Source organism: Castor canadensis, chromosome 15, assembly GCF_047511655.1.
Source record: "Castor canadensis chromosome 15, mCasCan1.hap1v2, whole genome shotgun sequence".
Taxonomy (NCBI): domain Eukaryota; kingdom Metazoa; phylum Chordata; class Mammalia; order Rodentia; family Castoridae; genus Castor; species Castor canadensis.
In genome coordinates this window covers 99,851,626-99,872,072 of record NC_133400.1, presented here as the reverse complement: position 1 = coordinate 99,872,072, position 20,447 = coordinate 99,851,626, and the positions used below count along the sequence as shown (strand labels likewise).

The 20,447-nt window shown below is 47.8% G+C and overlaps 1 protein-coding gene across 1 annotated transcript in view; it reads left to right on the top strand.

The window, feature by feature from the left end:
• Nucleotides 1-705: 705 nt before the first annotated feature.
• Nucleotides 706-20,447, top strand: part of Kcnk1 (potassium two pore domain channel subfamily K member 1) — a 36,176-nt gene continuing 16,434 nt past the window's right edge. Inside the window, exon 1 of the mRNA XM_020187388.2 lies at nt 706-1,123. Within this exon, the coding sequence (XP_020042977.2) occupies nt 769-1,123 (355 nt within the window). The 5' untranslated portion in view covers nt 706-768. The remainder of the gene's footprint in view (nt 1,124-20,447) is intronic.

Sequence of the window (20,447 nt, the reverse complement as noted above, 5' to 3'; positions counted from 1 at the left end):
ACTCTTCTGGTAATTGGCACTTTGCACTTTGTTTACCATAAAACCCGAGGTCCTGTTTTAGAGAATTAAAGCTCAGAAACAGGACCAGAGGGCTTCCTCCCCTCCCCTCCCCCGACTTGGGTCCTCTTTGTGAAGGGTGAGTGGTTTCAAGGTGCCTGTCAGGGCTGAGATTCTGGTATTTTCACCATTATTGGCACCAGATAGCTGAACTGTGCTTCGAGTAAGACAGAGGACATTATCTTGGTGCTCGCTATTTTGTGACAGTGGCTTTGATTAGGCGGAAATACGTGGGAAACAGGAGTAGCCGGAACTGGAGCTTGGCGGGTCAGTGTGTTGCACAGAAGTGGCCAACACACACACACAAACACGCGCGCGCACACACACACACACACACGTGGCGCCGGGACCGGGGGAGGGGACTCCGGGTAGCCGCGGCGGCAGGGCCCAGGGCCGGGGTCCCGCGTAACCGAGTCCCCTTGGGGACCGTGCCAACGCGGGGGCGTCCTGGGCCAGGCGGCCCTGCCCGGTGCTCGGGCCAAGTTTGCGCGCGGTCTGGGCCGACTCCCGGTTACCTGAGCCGGCGCCCACGTCACCGCCACATCATCTGGGCCTTTTATATTGCAGGGCACAGGAAAGGAGGGAAGAAGAGCGCGGCGGCAGGGAGCCAGTCGCCGGCGCGCGGGGCGCGGGGAGGGGGCGGCGGGCGGCGCTGGCCTTGGCCTTGGCCTTGACCGCGGGCGCGCGGCGGCGGCGGCGGCGGCGGGGAAGATGCTGCAGTCCCTGGCCGGCAGCTCGTGCGTGCGCCTGGTGGAGCGGCATCGCTCGGCCTGGTGCTTCGGCTTCCTGGTGCTCGGCTACCTGCTGTACCTGGTGTTCGGCGCCGTGGTCTTCTCGTCCGTGGAGCTGCCCTACGAGGACCTGCTGCGCCAGGAGCTGCGCAAGCTGAAGCGACGCTTCCTGGAGGAGCACGAGTGCCTGTCGGAGCCGCAGCTCGAGCAGTTCCTGGGCCGGGTGCTGGAGGCCAGCAACTACGGCGTGTCGGTGCTCAGCAACGCCTCGGGCAACTGGAACTGGGACTTCACCTCGGCGCTCTTCTTCGCCAGCACGGTGCTGTCCACCACAGGTAGGGCCACCCCACCCGCGTCCCCCGGTCCCGGCGCCCCGGGCCTCCCCGACCCGCGCCCAGCCGTTCCCGTCCCCGTCCCCGCGGCCTCTTCTGCGGTGACCCGGGCCGGGCGGGCGCCGCGGAGCCGGAAGCATAGCGAGGTGGCCGCCTTGGAGCGTGACTTGGGTGTCGCCGCTGCTGTAACTCTTGGGGAGTGGTCCCGAACCCTTCCAAGGACCCGAGAAGCCTCAGGGGCTTCATCCTGCTGCGTTCTGTTTCCCGAGACACCCTGACGACGGCCCGGTGGATCGGGGGACATCCTGGCCACCCAGCAGGACTGAAAGTCACCGGTGCTCCAGGCGCGCTCACCTTCCTCTTGACTCCCATCCCTGGGGGCCGAGGCCGCAGATCCTAGTAATGACACCACAACGGGTCACCTTTCAGCCTGCTCCTTCTTTTCTTTTGACCCTGAGTAGATATTTCGGCTCTTTTGTACCTTGGAGGCAAGTTAGGGGCAGCCAAGTGACATCACGGAGCTCTTTTCAGGTGACCTCTGAGCAGACAGGACTATTGAGTTTCTTTTCAGATTAGGAGGAAGGGGGGAGAGAGAAAGGGAGCATCTGATTGCCTACATCCCCAGCAAGATGAGGCACCTTGATTCAGGTGTGAGCTGCTCCCAGTCAACTTCCATGCGCCACCTCCCCCAGGACGCTCAGGACCCCAGCGGTGACCTCTCATGGAGGAGGTCGGGGGGGCCCCCTGCGCCTCACCCTGCTAAAGTAGATCATTGAGGGGCGAATTTTCCCAGTCTTGGCCAGTGAAGCACTCAGGCTGGGGTGGAGATATAAACACATATTGGATGCTGGAAGGAATCTCAAAGGGCAGGCAGCATCGTCCCTTCTTTTTATCCAAGACATCCAACCTTAGAAACAGCCCATTTCGGACTGCACAAGGTCACACACATCCCTGTTCCAAGGTAGTCCTGGAATCTGGGTCTTGTGAGTTCCCTGCCAGGAACACTTTGTAACCTCCCCTCCCCCAACCTTTACAGGTGAATCAACATCACTCGTGACTCCAACTCTTCCTTCATCCCCATCTGCCTCCACCTTCCAGGCTTTGTTTGTCCCTAGTACCTCTGGGCCATACCCAGAGAACTGTTTTGCAATTATCTGATAATAAGTGAAAATATATTATCTGTGCAGATCACAGAAAACAATTATTCAAAAGTGGGGTTACTTACTAAAGGGATGTAAGTTTATCCTGCAATAAACAGAGGTAGAATTCTAGCTTGTATTGGGATATTTAAAAACTGTGTTAAAGTAACCCTAAACAAGACCAACCTGTTATCTCACCCTCCAAAGAATGCCTGCTCCTTTGCCAGATCAACTTTTATTTCAACATAGCCTCCATTTTCTTTGTCCAGTTCTGTTCCTCCCAACAGTCACAAATCACCTTGCTTTTCTTTTGGGATTGCATTTGTGTGAAAGTGGAACTCATTCATTCTCCATAGAACAAAGCATTTCCACTGGGCTACAGAAAGTTCACATCTGGGTCAGGCCCGGGTAAGCATTTTGAGAATGATGGTAAGGCTTACTAATGAAGCCTAGGAGACGGGGCAGGAATGAGAACAGTGTTAGGAGGAAGGAGCTTTTGCTGGGTGGGGTTCCCCCTCACTGACGCAACTCATGTATAATCTCAGTATCATTGTACTTAATTAAATGTTGAATTTAGTTTTTTATCGTATTTCATCAAGGAAATATTCATCTATTTAGGATAAGCTCCCCCCCCATCCCACACACAAACTTTTAATTAGGAAACATTGCCCAAAAAAGGGGGGGTTGTTAGGGATAGATGTCTTATTATTGGTATTCAGATTGCATTGTGGCTCCTAAAAAAGTCTGCATTCAGACAAAACAAGGGTTCATTTAGGAAATCCATGTGAGGGGCATTTGGGGATAAACCAAATGAAAAAGATGCCTCTTGATTTGTAAAATCAGGTCAGTGAACTCCTGTGAGGAACACACTATTCTGACTCAAGGCACTCTTCTTCTGTTGATTCTGCAGCTAGTCATTATTGGGCACACTTGATGTCCCTTATGGTTTCAAAACTGGTTTTGTGGCAAAAGTTCAGATCGATTTTAGATCAAAACTGGTATACTTCCTTACTTAGAAAATATTTCCTGGAAGAGGGCCACACAACTCAGGTGCATTGCAGTCGCTCCTCTTTCAGGTGGAGCCCCTTAAAAAAGAATTCCTCTAGCCCAGTTGATGGCAATCACTGAGCTAATTGTTGGGTAGTAACAGCTTGACCAGAAGAGTCATAATGGATATCACAAAGATGCCATTCTTGGTGGCCATCATTGTAACACAGGTTCCTGAGCACATTCACTTGAGCTTCCTCTTGGGCAGGAATTGGGTAAAGTCTTCACAGTCTACTGAGAAGAAGCCTGAGGTTGGCCTGACTCAGCAGTGTTCTCTCCATTCTCTACTCTGCCGAGGACACCCAATTACTTCTAACAAACATTGAACACCTCTTTACTCCCCTTTGTAGGGGAATTGCAAGGTTCATGGTGGAGACACCAGTGATGAAAAGGTAGGCTGGCAAGAGCAGAGTGTGCACGTATATTAAGAGAGCTACCTGGCACATGGGACTTCAGCAATGGGTAAGGATGGCGACCCCCTGCCATGGGGGTCTCCTTCAGACGAAGCTCAGAGGTGTCTTGTATGGCTACTTCTGGGAGAGGAGTGAGGAGGAGGTAGGAAAGGCTGCTTGTTTCTGCTGATTCTTCACATACCAGGGTGCCATGTTTTGGGGGAGCACATCCTGAACTCTGTCACCTGTGGTTCAAACAAGACATCAGGACATCTACATGGCAGTCCCATGAGAACATTCTGAGCTTTTCTGAAGGAAGGGATGTATACACTTAAAGGAGACCCTAGTGCGTCCCTCGTGACTTCTAAACTGTGATTCAGGAAATAGCACATATGGATACTTGGGAAGTAAGAGATAATTTTACTACAGTCGTCTTTAGTAACTGTCTAAAACTTTAAGCCATGCCATTCCTTCATGGGTGACGTTGGTGTATTGTCAGTTTGCTTCTATCTTCACCCCCTGTCCCCTCAGTGATACTACAGTGTGATGATGGTGTTTGGTAAAATGCAGTTTTTTATTCATATGACATATTAGCTGTGCTACTTTATGCAGCTTGGTAAATGTGGGATCCATGTGACAGTTAAGTCCATTTTTGCCCGGATCTTCCTCATCTCTGCTGTGAAGGGGTGCTTTGAAACTCTTACCTAGAGTGTCCAGCAAAGTGCTTGTTTGGGTTTTATTTGCAGCAGACTTTGATTTAGTCAGGCTGCAGCTTTCTGAGCAGTGGTGGTTTTCCAAAAGGGAAGGTAGGAAAGGTAATAAGGGCGTACTAGATTGATCCTTAGTTTAACAGTGTTGTCATAGGAAGCACATGTTACTGCCATGGACAGACATTTCAAGCGTGCTGGGCATTGATAGGACCCACCACCTGCTTTTTGTGTGGCCTGAACTAATAAGGATGGCTTTTATATTGCAAATGGTTGGGGAGAAATCAAAACAAAAATAATGCTGCAGTTTATAGCCATCAAATTTCATGATCCATCAGAAATTTTAATGGCTGCCGGCCATGCTAGTTCGTTCGTATGTCATTTATGGCTAGTGTCTGGCTCCAGTAGCAGGGCTGGGTAATTGTGATGGCAACTGCTTGGCCACAAACCCTAAAATATTTACTCTTGCTCCCTTTATGGAGCAGGTTTGTGGATCCGTGCTTTAGAGCAGTGTTGGAAGGAGCTCTGAGGGTGTCCCCGAGAGCCTCGCTTCCGTTTGGAAATTTGTAAGACAGTTCGCTTCTCAGACCTCCTCATGCTGTTCAGTGAGACATGACGTTCAAATTTCAGATCACCACCAACAACCTCTTCCAAAAAATGGGTGGTTATTACAAGACATCATAAATTTTGGGGCAAATCTAAGCCCCTACTTTTTGTGTTTTTAAGAGTTAACCAAGTTATGTTTCATGTTGAGATTATCTTGTCTAAAATGTGCAATAAATACTACATTGTATCTGAAATAGGAATGGCAGAAAAATAGATAAAGAACATCTGTAGACTGTGTCAACCACAAGGGGAATCAGAAATGCACTTGTGTTCCCAGGAAAGCCTCTGGCCTCGGTTCTGAGCCTCTGTGTTTACTTCCATAAAGTTGAATTATCCGGTTTTCGAGTCCGCGGTGGACTTAAGGGAGAAAGGCACAGATGCAGGCAAACCTAAGTGGCAGGTGGCAGAAAGAAACAGTTCAGAAACCACAACGTTAAAATGATACTTCAAATGCACCTTTGCACACGCCAAACAGTGCACACACATCATCTTCCACGTGTAACAAGAAACTGGCGAGGTGTAGCCACCAAGTCCCTACTTCACAGAGGCAGACACTGACATCCAGTCTAGCTGACTTCTCTGCTCAGGTCACAGAGCTAGAAGTGGCCTGGCCTTGACCCTGACCTTGACACATGACCAGAGAACCTGAGCCTTGCACCATCTGGGTGCAGAGGGTTGTCCTGGACAGAAGTGTGTCTCCCGCACATTCCCCTGGGTTGAAGTGTTCACACCAGCACCTCAGACTGACTGTGTGTGTGCAGGCAGGGACTTTGAAGACTAAGTAAGTGAAAATGGGGACCCAGCAAAAGGTGGCCATCTGCAAGCCTGAAACAGGTCTCAGAAGAAACGAGACCTGCCAACCTTGATCTTGTACTTCCAACCTCTAGAATCACGAGCAAATAGATTTCTGTTGTTTAAGCCTTCAGTCTTCGGTCTCTCATTAGCCCTAGCAAACGAATCGAGTGGTACTCAGTCATTTTTAGGAGCACAGAAAGCAGAACTTCTGTCTACTGTTGGACAGACAGCCTTATATGCAGAACCTGAATGAGACATCTCTGTTGCAGTACCAGATAGAGTTGTTGACATCCTTAGATCAAGAAAAATACGTCAGCCCTCTCCTGTTCAAATTTGTTAGTGAGTAACAAATCCTACAAGTCTTCCATCCAGTAACGGCCAAGGAGAGCAGAGACAGTGTTTAACTGTGAGAACCCAGGCCCACTTACATGACATCACTTAACTGAGCATTTTGAGGGATTTTGGTTTGCTTCTCCCCACCCCCATCTACAAACTTGCTGTTCCCTGAGCCTGCTTTAAAGTACCTGGAACATACTGGTATAATTATAATGGTTATGCCTTGAAGGAAACTACAGCTTTGCTTTTTATGACTAACTGTAAGTCTTGTTAGGAGTAGAATCTTCCCTTGTCCATTCACCCAGTGGGAACCCAGAGGTATTGGGACAGGTGTGTAAATGGCTCTGGTCCCTGGACTACAGTGTGGGAATGTCTGTGGTCTACAGTGCAGAAGAGACTAGTAAGGTCAGAGCAGGTGGAACTGCCCACACGAGGTGGATTTCAGCCATACCAAGGGCAACCCCGAATGGTGCAACCTTGCAGGAACAGAAGCACCATCTGTATAAATCCACCACTGTCCTTGGCATGTTTGGATGGAATTGTACTGGATTTTATTCTCAAAAGGCATCCATCGATGCCAGGCAGAGCCTCACCCATGAAGTATGGAAGCACTTAACTTCTCCATTACCTGTACCATGTTCACGTTATCTACTCCTGGCAGGAGGTGAAAGCTGCACCTGTCAGAAAGCATACAGTGTTTGTAGTGTTTTCTGAACTCCATGACCCTTCTCTCTGTTGCATTCAGTTTGGATCTGACCGTCTTTGTTCTTTGACCAGTCTTTGGAGGTAGTGGTCACTCTGTCAGCAGCCACCGCAGGGCGGTGGCCCCAACCTGAGGTCTACAGGAAGGCAGAGAGAGAAGGGGTTGCCAGGGTTGTAGAGTCTATGCTCCTGAAAGGCCTTTGGGGTTCTCTCTGAGCTTGAATCAGACCAGGCTGGCCTGAGGTTTTGTAATGGTGGTCATGTTTCCAGTCTTTAATTTGCAAAACTCTATTATTATATTGACTAGATTGATTGGCTTATGTTAGACGTCAGCCATGTGTTTTAATTCACTGCTGTCTGCTTGATCTCAGATCAGCTTCCATCTTTCTGCACCAGCTGCCCTGGTGGGGGCTGACTTGCTTGTGGAATAAAAAGTCTGTGTGTGAAGGCTCTACTGAAGTAGTTTTTAGCATGGGTGAAGGATGTAGATTGAATGCCCCCAGGGGACTCAGAGACTCAGGTAATGCACAGCTGATAGAGTCAGGGCTGGAGAATTCAGGGTGGGAAAGCCAAAGCCATGGTTTCTGGGTGGTAGGTGGATCGTGTGGTGGAGGTAAGTGTTGGAGGCTCCAGTGGCAACACTCATTCCTTGCTAATGCTTTGGTGGCCTTGTGACTCCAGTTAAACAATTTTCCCAAGTTGATGCCTCTGTCCCCTCTTTCCACTTTGTGGAAGCCTCTGGAGGTTCATTCTGACCCTACCTTCACTGTTGGGTGTGCAGACTGAAGGAGGTCGTCAGTCCCCCAGGACACAGTAGCCAGGCATACTCGTGACCTTAGCCTCTTGGAAGCAGGGTTTGTTCTCCCAGACCCTTCCTGCCTCTCCCTGCCCTGTCTCCTAAGCATCAAGTCTTCTCCTGCCGGTGCACACACACCTGTGCACCTCCTGGGTAGTGTCTAGCCTCCTGGGTACAGTGCTTGCCACCTCATACTGCAGTGTTTGTTTTCCTGTCTGACCCCAGGAGGGCCATCCTTGGATAAGGACTCACTGGGCTTCTGGGCATCCTTGCACCCTGTGGATGTTCCAAAGGGGACCCCAAGGACTTTTCTTTCCTCCTTCCAGTCAGTCTCTTCTTTGTGAAATGAAGAATGGTCTAACAGTGTTAACCATTTTCAAGAGACATTAGATATAAGTTCATTGTCGTGTTGAGGAAACAGACCCAACTCACTTCAATGACTAAGTTATTCCTGTAGAACCGGAAGATCTGAGGGTCTTGTGTGTGCTCCATGTTCTGTGCAGGGTCCTGGGTGATCTGAGGAAAAGAGGGATGCATGCATTTAGTAGAACCCTTGGGTCTCTGCACTGGGCACACACTCAGGGCATTGCAATGAAGGAAAGAAACAAGGTTCACCCTCTGGATGTGGCAGACTGGTTGAGAGGGAGATATGGACCGGGAGAGAGCACGTAGGATGCACAGTAAGTTAGATGTGACCCGAGTTCAGGAGAAGCCCAGGACATAGGAACTGGAATGATGGTGCCAGGGTGGGGTAGACTCCAGGATTGTAGCCTCTGACTAGACAGTCTCCAAAGGGCTTTTGTAAAGTTCATAAAGAGTTGAGTGGATGGAGAGTGCACCTCACACCACCTAGGGAGCTGTGTTCTAGAACAAAGGTTGGAATTGGTGATGTAATCTCAAAGCCATTGTGGCTGGAGCTGAGTAAGAGGACCAAGGAGCAGGGAAGTGGGCAGATGGTGGTGTAGGACCTGGGCCATGTGACACAGTTGGCTTCCTTTCTGTGAGGTGGGGAGCACTGGTAGGTTTTAGGAAAGGGGTGACACAATCTGCCCAATTGTTCTAACAGATTCATCCTGGCAGGGGTGGGAGGACAAAGATGAAAGTGAAGCACCTGAAAGAGGGTGTGACAGTGGCTGAGAGGGTCACAGAGGCCTGAGGTGGCTCAGAGCAGGGCAGGGGACTAGTGAGATGGGGTGACATGTTGATGGCAGAGCAACAGGACTGGCAGATGGACTGGTTTTGAGGCATAAGGAAAACTGTCGAGAATGACCTGACGATGCTGGCCTGGGCCTCTGGCAGGGCGAAGATCCTCTCTCCAGGCTTCCTGGAGCACATCCCTGGGCCTTTAAACACAGGATTCTTGTTACATTGGGGGTTACACCGGCACACCCAGCTCTGATGGGGTGTTGGTAGGCCACATCACATGTGGGTGACAGCGCCTTCCATCATTTCAAGTCATGACACATGCCCCAAGGGAGGTGGAAGGCAAGGGAAGAGGGATTTCACATTGAGCACATGAGCTCCCTGAGCTCTAAGTTACAAGCTGTCTGGGATAAGAGTGGTGGATACATTCTAAATAATTATAAATATTTCAGCTTCTATGCTGAGATAAACATCTCAACTATGCTATTGTGTTCTAATTTACTATTATACGGAAAACTGAAAAAAAAAGCAAAGCATTTGATTTGTATTTTGTAAATTGAACAGTAGGATATTTAGAATTTGTAATAATAGTTCAATATAAAATTTACATTTTCTATATTTCAAAGAATGACAACAAATAAATATTGTCGGCTTGTTTTTAGGAGTAGCTAGTGTTAAAGTTAGCATGGAGAGAACAGAGGTGGTTTCTGGTTTTAGGAAGTAAAAGACAAACATGAATTTAATTTTTTCATAAGCGATGCAAACAATTTAGGAGTATATCAGCTTCAAACAAGCACACATACAGTCTTACAGTTTGTAGTCAATGGAAACTCATTTGTGATTGACAGGAAAACACATGGGTGATGTTTGTCTGGCTTACAGTTTGAAATGACCTCCTTCCCATCACTATGGCTTCCTCCCTTCTTGATGGTTCCAGCAGCACTCTTTCTTTCCTCAAAGTCTGTGTCTTCACGTAGCCTTGGCCTGTGGATAACAAGAGTGAAAGTGACATGTTGGAATCTAGAGTTAAAAAGTTGCAACATTCTTGCAACTAGAATTCTTCAAGTGCTTGAATGCCAGTTACCAAGGTACTCGATTATTTTAAGACCATGGTGAGGTAGATTAAGTTAATTAAAGACACCAAGAGGCTGTTCTCAACTGCTGCCTGTGTGTCCGTGCCAAGTCACACCAGCCCAGGTGGGGCTCTGAGACGGGCGAGGGGCTCCTTCACTGCCCACCTGCCACCCAGGCTCCAACAGGTGCCAGCCAGAGACCGTCTGCCGCCCACCTGGCTCCAGCAGATGGGCCTCACAGTGAGCGTGGGCAGTGAGCGCTGTCCCCTGCAGCCGGGAAGGGTGTGCTGTGTGGGGGACAAGCAATCTGCCATTGCTTCTACTCCAGTACCTTCCACCACCACAGAACAGTTAATACTTAGACTCCGAACCCACAAAAACAGAAAGAAAAACATTAAGATGTAAAAACAAGAAAGGGAGCGGGACAAACAAAAGATTTCTGGCAGTTGTGTGGAACACGACCTGATCCTGCCCTAGTTCTTTAGCAACTCAAGCTGGGCCCCTTTTATTTGTAAGATGACCTGAGTAAGGCTCAAGAACACCTTTGGACCTGGACACCGAGATCTCCATTTCACTCAGAACTAGCCTTGTGCAAGGCTTGTGTGACTCATTGCCCACTGTGCCCAGGCCGCGTCAGTGGTGGTGGGCTGTGTGTCTGCAGAGTTCTTCTGCTACCTGGCCTGTCCCCATTCAGTGTCCCAGCCAAGGGCCAGAGCCATCACTCACTCGGGAAAGGGGTGGTGTTAAGTCACGCTGTCACAAGTGAGGTCAGGCTGCGTGGATACTGTTGGAAAGCCCCACCTGATATGAAAGGTGAGATTCCAGAGTTATTTTTAGGGAAGATGTCTTGTGTTGAACAACCCTACATCGACCAAATCAGTGTGGGGTCAGATGGTGTGGAAGCATCAAGCTAGGAGCCTGGAGGTCTGGGTTCCCTTCAAACAAGTTTTGTCACAGGCAAAACCCCAATGGTGATCTCTCTAGAGTGCATTGTGTCATCTGGACCAGTCAGGGTCAGAATGAGCTCCTCCCTGGCTTGGACGCCTGAGACCTGGGTCTTTGAGAGTTTCCATTGTGCCTCTAGCCTGCGGGGACTTGTAGGAAAGTGCTATAGAGGGACAACCATGTGACCACAGAGAGCCCACAGTCAGCCGGGGGACTTGGGTGAGACACGGTGCTCGGAGAGGTGCCAGGGCAGTCATTGCGAGGGCTCCTGGCACCATGTCAGGACCTGAGGGGACCGGGGGATGGGCTGTAGCCATCAGAGAGGCGGTGTGGAGGAGAGACTTGAAATGAAACCGGCAATGTGTGGCACAGAGGGAAGACAGCTGGTAAGGACAAAGGCACAAATCCCAGAGGTGGGAATGAGCCAGTTGGTAGAGAGCAAGGGTGACTACCTTAGAGCCCAGAGCCACCTTGGGCACATAGCAGCCCAGAGAGGCACTGAGCTGGGGGGAGAGGCACAGGTGTAGCTGACCCTTGTTCCAGACCCCAGAGAGCCACTGTTTCTCCTGCCTGCGCCATGACACGTGGCCTGGTCAGTGTGCAGCTGAAGACAGGGAAGCCAGAGTCATGTGATAGGGCTTTGCTCTAAAGAGACAGAGCTGCTTAACCAAGGGACCCAGGACGTGGAGACCGAATTGTAGGGCAGTGGGAGCCACAGGCAGACCTCCTGCAGAGCCCTAGATGAACAGAAATGGGACCTTATCACACAGCCCCAGGGCACAGCAGGTAAGGAGCTCGCCAGGCCACTGCTCTGAGATCCCAGCCACATTGTCACTGTGTACAGGAGCGTATCTCATGGGGTATGCATGTGCATACTGAAGTGAATCATCCCCTGTTCTGCATCCCCTCACCTTCCCACACCTGTGGGGTCAGCTAGACCTCAGCTTTGAGGGTCTGCTGGGCGACATAGTGGGGACTATAGAGAGTTGGGTCCACCACCCCAGAGTCTCACAGATCTAGCTGTGGGATGATGCAGAAGCTCTCAGGATTGTACATCAGTGTGCCAGTGACTTACGGATGGGCACAGCACACAGACCAGGAAGATCCAAGCCTTCGTTCCAATCCTGTCTATACTATTAATTGACTGCAGTAACTTACTTCAGTCATAGTAAAACCTCAACAACAGCTCCTCACTAATTAAGCCACTGAGGTGTGGCTTTACTTTCTCTCTCTCTCTCTCTCTCTCTCTCTCTCTCTCTCTCTCTCTGTGTGTGTGTCTCAGTACTATAGTTTGAACTCAGACCTTGTGCTGCTAGGCACCAGCCCTTTTTTGCTTTCGTTATTTTTCAGGTAGGCTCTGCTGCTTTTGCCAGCCTCAGTCTACAACCTTCTTACATTACCTCTCAAGTAGCTGAGATTCAGTCAAAAGAACAATGCAGGAGGTATCACAATACCTGACTTCAAACTATATTACAAAGCAATAACAATAAAAACAGCATGGTACTGGCCCAAAAACAGACATGAAGACCAGTGGAACAGAATAGAGGACCCAGATATGAAGCCACACAACTATAACCAACTTGTCTTAGACAAAGGCACTAAAAATATACAATGGAGAAATAGCAGCCTCTTCAGCAAAACCTGCTGGGAAAACTGGTTAGCAGTCTGCAAAAAACTGAAACTAGATCCATGTATATCACCCTATACCAAGATTAACTCAAAATGGATCAAGGATCTTAATATCAGACCCCAAACTCTAAAGTTGATACAAGAAAGAGTAAGAAATACTCTGGAGTTAGTAGGTATAGGTAAGAACTTTCTCAATGAAACCCCAGCAGCACAGCAACTAAGAGATAGCATAGATAAATGGGACCTCATAAAGCTAAAAAGCTTCTGTTCATCAAAAGAAATGGTCTCTAAACTGAAGAGGACACCCACAGAGTGGGAGAAAATATTTGCCAACTATACATCAGACAAAGGACTGATAACCAGAATATATAGGGAACTTAAAAAACTAAATTCTCCCAAAACTAATGAACCAATAAAGAAATGGGCAAGTGAACTAAACAGAACTTTCTCAAAAGAAGAAATTCAAATGGCCAGAAAACACATGAAAAAATGCTCACCATCTCTAGCAATAAAGGAAATGCAAATTAAAACCACACTAAGATTCCACCTCACCCCTGTTAGAATAGCCATCATCAGCAACACCACCAACAACAGGTGTTGGTGAGGATGCGGGGAAAAAGGAACCCTTATACACTGCTTGTGGGAATGCAAACTAGTACAACCACTCTGGAAAAAAATTTGTAGGCTACTTAAAAATCTAAACATTGATCTACCATTTGATCCAGCAATACCACTCTTGGGGATATACCCAAAAGACTGTGACACAGGTTACTCCAGAGGCACCTGCACACCCATGTTTATTGCGGCACTATTCACAATAGCCAAGTTATGGAAACAGCCAAGATGCCCCACCACTGACGAATGGATTAAGAAAATGCGGTATCTATACACAATGGAATTTTATGCAGCCATGAAGAAGAACGAAATGTTATCATTCACTGGTAAATGGATGGAATTGGAGAACATCATTCTGAGTGAGGTTAGCCCAGTCCAAAAGACCAAAAATAGTATGTTCTTACTCATATGTGGACATTAGATCAAGGGTAAACACAACAAGGGGATTGGACTTTGATCACATGATAAAATCGAGAGCACACAAGGGAGGGGTGAGGATAGGTAAGACACCTAAAAAACTAGCTAGCATTTGTTGCCCTCAACGCAGAGAAACTAAAGCAGATACCTTAAAAGCGACTGAGGCCAATAGGAGAAGGGGACCAGGAACTAGAGAAAAGGTGAGATCAAAAAGAATTAACCTAGAAGGTAACACCCACGCACAGGAAATCAATGTGAGTCAATGCCCTGTATAGCTATCCTTATCTCAACCAGCAAAAACCCTTGTTCCTGCCTATTATTGCTTATACTCTCTCTACAACAAAATTAGAGATAAGGGCAAAATAGTTTCTGCTGGGTATTGGGGGGGAAGAAGGAGGGGGCGGAGTGGGTGGTAAGGGAGGAGGTGGGGGCAGGGGGGAGAAATGAACCAAGCCTTGTATGCACATATGAATAATAAAAGAAAAAGGAAAAAAAAGTAGCTGAGATTATAGACATAACACTGCAATGATTGGCTTGTTTTTTGAGTTAGTGTCCTAATATTTGCCTGGGCTGGACTCAAACTGTGAACCTGCTATCTCAACTTCATGAGTAGCTTGGATTACTGTCGTGTACCACTATGCTTGCTCCTTCTCCTTTCTTTAAAAGAAACATGCTATTCTAAATACAATTTCTTTTTTGGAAAGGGTGATTTATTGGCAAAGCAAAAGCATACCAGGAAAGGTGAGGTAGGCAGTTGGAAAAGAGTCAACTGCTTTAAAACACACTTCTTTGCATTTTGCAGTTGTTCAAGGTGATTTCTTTTTGCACTGGACTCCAAGCAAGGTGGTCTGGCTTCTCTGGAATCTTAGTGGCTTCTGGTTGCTCGGGGACCCTGGATCTGTCAAGTCCATTCTCACCTCCCAGAAGTGGCAGTGGCAGAAGTACTGCATGAACTTCACAAAGCCTTTGAGGGAAAGGCCCTGCACAGCACACAACTTTACATTTGTAGTCTCACCCGCTCTTCTTCCTTGTGTGTGTGTGTGCTGGGGACCAAATCCAGGGCCTTGCCACATTAGGCAAGCGTTAGAGCATTGAGCTACAACCCCAGCCCGGTGAATTTCTTTTAAATTACACGAAGTCTCCTTTTTTGTCTTGCTGCTTTATTTGAGAGGTGTGAGCTCAAGAAGCAGGAGCCATCTTGAAACTTCCCCTGCACAGGCTGTTCTTTCCGCCAGGCCTTCACACAACTCACAGGCAAGTCAGAGAGAGAGGCTGATACCCAGAAGTGCTTGAAAAGTCAGACATTGAACTCTCTTAGAGGCCTGCCATCTCCACACTGGGGCTCCAGTCTGGTGACATCAAGGTCAGAAACGCTCTGACCTTTTGGGTCTGACGTTGAGACAAGGTCTCTTCCATCAGATGTAATCTCTGACCAGTTAGAACACTGCGGAAACTTGAACCCACTTGCAGTAAGCAAGGGGTAGAGCACCGGCGCTTCCGAAGGACTTGCAGCCGTCAGAGCAGGTTGAAGATCACCCCAGTGGTAACATCTCTCTTGCGTTTCCGGTTATGCAAAGGAGATGGCTGGGTCTGGCTTAAGAATGGTGCCATACCCCAGCCCATTTTTCCTTAGACCTGAGGCCTAAGTGCTAACTCTACAAGGCGCAATGGCTGTTGGTTCCCGTGGTGCTTCCTTTGGTCACCAAGAGTGGGGTACTGAGAACGTCAGGTGCCTGTGGGAGACACTCACTGAGTGAATGCCCCTCATTTGCTGGGCTGCTGAGGACAAGGACGAGCGTCACTGTCCCAGGCATACAGCTTGGTCAGGCTTTCCCATTCTGCTTCTGATCTTCAGCCCGGTACTTAACCAATTCGAAAGCAGAGGAAGCTCCTCCAGCCTGCACTGTGCCTGCAAGAGAGAGTGAGCTCCCTGTTAACCTGGAATTTCTCCCAGCTTCTGTGAGAGTGCAACAGAGACAGTGCCTTTTTCTCCTTGGCAGGTCTAAAACAGTGACACTATCAGGTACACAGTGGGGTAACTCATTTATTTTTGAGTTTTTCCAACTTCTACTTCTTTCCTGACCTGTGAAATGAGGCTACCCATTGTTGCCAAAGAGACACGCCCATCATTCTCACACAACAAGCTCGTTCCTATGTCAAGTGTCTGCTTTTGCTCTAGAAAAATTCCAATTCAATGTGGGGTCAGGGTGGTGTGGAATGCCCAGAAACTTCAATGAAGACCGTCTAGTTTGGTCCCTTTAGGTCAAAGGGGAACGAGAGGGGACCACTGTACTGATCCCAGCTGAGGACTTACAGCTCAGCCCAGCTGCAGTGCAAACTGGGTGATGTCTGCCCAAGACGCCATGACATGGTGTGCCTACCATTCTCTGTTCTGTGTGCCCTGCTCTGTCTTCTGCTCAGCAGGCGTGAGACCACTACCCAAGAGCCACCCCCACCCAGCATGGAAAGTATGTTCTTTGTGACCCCCAAGGGTTACTAAGTCAGTGAATTCTCTGATGATGCAGTCTAAGTAAATCCATTTTTCTACAGACATAGTTGTCCTGTTTTCTCCTTTTTTCTTCTAAAGATATCATCTCTAATTTGAAGGCAATGAGCTTTGACATGCAAACAACCAAATTACCCAATTACATCAATGGGAATGATTTATCAGGAATTTTGATCAGGTGGATTGATGAAGTCATCCATGCACGAGAGGCCTCCTGGTTCATCTTGTCATGACTGTACCAGGACTGGGTTTCATTCTTCTAGCTTTTCACTTCAGTGGTCCCTATTGAGGTCAGAGTAGAGGCTCTGCAGGCTTTGTGAGCAGTGGCCGCCCTGTTTGCTGCTCAGACTTCCCAAGGGGACCAGAAATTGTTCCACCCACTGAGTACATGCTGCCCACTGGGCAAGGCTTATTTGTCCTTCCTGTGGCTGGGCACTTCTGCACACCTGTCCCACAGGTCTCTGCCTCTCCTGTGGATTGTGGCAGGCTTTGTGTATCTTTCCCCAAGGAGCCCAGGCTGCAGCTTTGCTTCCTCTGTCCTCAGTTTCTCTGCCTCCTCATGTGCATTTGTAGTTCGGCGCTTGGCTCTTGGTTTTGGGAACTTCCCATGTCTTGAGTCATCATTTTACTGAAAGAAACTGACTGAGGAGTGTCCTCTCCATTCTCAGAAAGGATTTGAAACCTGTCTTTCTGAGTCTCAATCTTCCGTTGCTATCTGCCAGGCCTCCTCCTGGGCCCTTCCAAAGCCTTGGTTAGTGTTTCTTGATGTGGATGTGACTCTGTGTGTGAGTTACACAAATAGCAGTGAGGTCCTGAGACACTTGGCTCGGGAGCAGGAATGTGGGTCTGCTTCTGTTTATTTTCTGATTTGCCAAGCACCTAACTTCACAATTGCCTGTACCCAGTTACTAACAAATGAGTAGATCGAACGATTTCTTTGTGTGGACCCGATCCTATGCTAACTTCTTCCCCCTCCTTGCACTAAAGGTAAAACTTCACACACACTCACACACACTCACACACACACCCCAGCCAGAAACAAGTGGCTTTTGTGACCCTTAGAAACCAAATCTGTATCAGATGGTCTTCACTTGTGTCTCCTTCTGACACTCACGAAGCAGAGCAGATATCTGTATGTGGAGAGTCAAATGCCTTTGCTTGGTATATTCACACGTGTGTACCTGCGAGTATGCACAGAAGGAAGTCCCACAGAGCATGTGCGGTGGAGTCTTGCCCGTGGCATTGCCACATGGGCACACGTTAAAGTGAGCTAGGTTAATAGAATAGACTTGGGAAATGTCTGAATATTTCTAAGAATATTTGACTTTATTGCGCTCCTTAAAGGTCTGCTTTTGTAAGATGGAGATTTTATAGTCCTACTGTTAAGCAGAATGTTTTCTGTTAAAAATAAAATTGTGGTGCTAGTTTGTCTAAAATCCCAACTAATAGCCTGCAAAATATTGAATTTATTTATTGTCGAGAGATAGTCTGAGGAGAAGGAGACAGGTTTGGGTGGCTTCTAGTGGGTGAAATTCCACCTTTTATTTTGGAGTGGGTAGTTTTCTGGTTTTGCTCAGGGTGATAGAAGAAAGCCTGTGCTTTAAGAAGGAAGCTCTGCACCGTGTTCATGGCCAGTTGTCGGGGGGAATCTTACCTTTTGTGCAAGGCAAGGAGGAGCAGGTTAGCACGGTTGTGGCCAAGCAGAGCAGTTGCTCTACTTATTCATTTATTAGTAAGTGGGGGTAAGAAGTTGTGAAGACAGGTGCTTGGCAAGGATGAGTAAATTAGAAGGGGATAAGCAGAAGTAGGCACAGTAAGGAGATCTAGGTTTTGGTGTGGCATTTCAGGTTTTCTGTTGGCTCTCACCATCACGATGTCCTTTGATTATGAGAGTATGTGTGAGGGTCGCAGTGGAGAGCCTCAATCACATCGTTCTGCCAATGTGAAATCTGAGGCCAGAAAGTGTAAACACCTTGTTTAATGGGAAGCAGTCAGGACTCAAACCCACATGCTGCAACAGAGGCTCCACATCAGCAAAATGTGATGTCTGACATGCTTTGAATCTGGGACAGCTGACAGGCGCCTGCATTAAAGGCTATAGCCCCAGTGTGGTGCTTTTGGGAGGTGGTGGACACTTTAAGGGGTGGGACCTAGAGGAGGTCTTCAGGTCATTGAGCAGGTGTTCTTGACCGAGGTTGTGGAACCCTGGTCTCTTCCTCTCCCTCTGCCATGTACTCCCACCATGTTATACTGCCTCATCACGGACTGAAACCTCCAAAACTGTGAGCCAAAATAAACCTTTCCTCTTCATAAGTTTATTTTCCCAGGTATTTGTTATAGTGACAAAAGCAGAGTAGTAAGTGGAACAAGGGCTGCATGTTTGCTGTGTCCCCAAAGGTCCATGCATGCAGTGACTTTGGCTTTTTAAGTGCCCACCAGGGAAATGTCTGTCACCAAGACAAGGCACTACACTTCCTAGAACCATGTAATGAAAAACTGAGGGAACCTGGATTCTTTCTTGGGGGTGGACAGATGCCTGGTTGAGTCTCTCAGTTTGCCATGCGTCCTGCCGTGACAGAGGAATTTGAACTGGGCATTTCATTGAGATGGAACCCTTCATCAAGGAAATCATTGTTTCTTTCCAAAGTACAATGGCTATGTTATGTCCCTGATTGGTACACAGGGTTTCTATCCCTTGGCTGAACTCCCGAAGAAGAAAGAATGTTGAGGTATAAGTAATTCTCTGCTGCAACCCGTCCATTCTTTAGGCTAATTCTTTAAAATGGTGCTCTCATAATAGCGAAAGTACCTATATTTTGTGGCTCCTTTTTAGGAACTACTTTAATATTTTGTGTATAGCAATTATCAACGTATAAGTGGAAAAATAACAATAATTCCAATGTAATTGTTTTATGTATTATGCACCTGCTTGGATGAGTAACCCCAAGGATACATTCATCCCCACTATCTCAGTAATGAGGATGCTTACTTGACAAATAAAAGCCATATTTAGTGTTTATTTGGGCCACGTGTGTATTTTGGATACCCACTGTGAGCTGATCTCTGCTGTTCTTGAAATACAGGAGTAAACAGCAGACATCGTCCTTTATAAGGAAACATGAATGCTGGCTCCAGGACTATCACATTTTTGTTGCTTTTCATGCTTTTGCCTGATTCAATAAATACAAAAGATTTATAAGCCAGTAGAACATCACAATTGCATATTCTTTGCTTAACATGGTGAGACTTTACATATGGCCAGTTAATGATGTATCTATGAATCATCACGACCAGCTGGTCTTGCTTTGGGCCTGCTGTGAGGTAGCACATCGCAGCAGGAGCGTATCATGAGGACACAGAGAATCAGTGCTGGTTATAAGCCAACCAGTTTCTTTAAGTGCAACCTTGAGTCAGTCAGTGATGGTGGGGCTGGGCATTATGCTTGGTTTGGATTTTGAATTTGTACTCTTGACTTTTGTCCCCATAGCGCCTTCCTGAAAAGCCAGCGCTGAATGCTGGTTCCTTTTGACAGGTATGCCAGGTCAGAACTCACCTGGCAGGACTCTCCTGAGGCTCTTCCCACCACCTCCATGTTGTTTTGGGCAGTTGCTAACCTGGGCACACTGGGATGAATGGAAAAGAGACCGATTAGAACTTACACACTGGGAGGAGGGAGTTGCTCCTAGTGCTTCAGCATTCTAACTTTTAAAATGAGTATTTGCACCGGGGACTGAGAGTTTTCTGTCCAAAGAGGGATCTGAAGTAAGAGTTCTCTCTTCCAAAGAGACTGGGAGCCCCCCAGGGGTGGGGGAGGCAGCAGTGAGAAGACCAAATGATCCTGGCTTGAAGAAAGAAACACCTTGGGCATAGTCCTCTAATTGGAATATAACCTTTTGGAGCCATGAATCATTTCTAAAAGGCGAGGAAACTCTTATAAGGAACAGTGATGATGCCACACTGGGGCCAGGGCAGCTTAACAGTGATGGAATTTTTGTCTGGTGGGCAGGTGGGGTGATGAAGGAGGAGTTGGAATTCTTGCTGAGTACTGGGACTGTCGGGAGACCTCTCTTTGCTTCTGACTTGTGGTCAGTAGCTCATGGTATTCCAATTTTATCATCCCTGAAAGAGAAAGTGGACCTTGAAGTAATTGCTTGAGTTAGGTGTTAAGGAAAAGTGCATTGACTTCAAAAGCTATGTTCTTATGTTGTGAACCACTTTCCCTCGGATGAAAATTTGGCGATGCTTTGCATATGTCTTTTTAATCTCTTAAGGGGGTACTCCTTAGTATAGCTCCCTCAGAGGCAGTTTCTGGGAAAATGTTGAGAACGAACATTTTCTGTTTCAGTTCTGATTATAACAGCATATGGCATTCCTCATAGGCAATGCCAAGGGTGCTGAGACAAGGGAACCCAATGATTCTATCACCAGCCTTGTCTAAACTGGCATCTCTCTGAGAACCCCATGAATTCATCCCGGGGC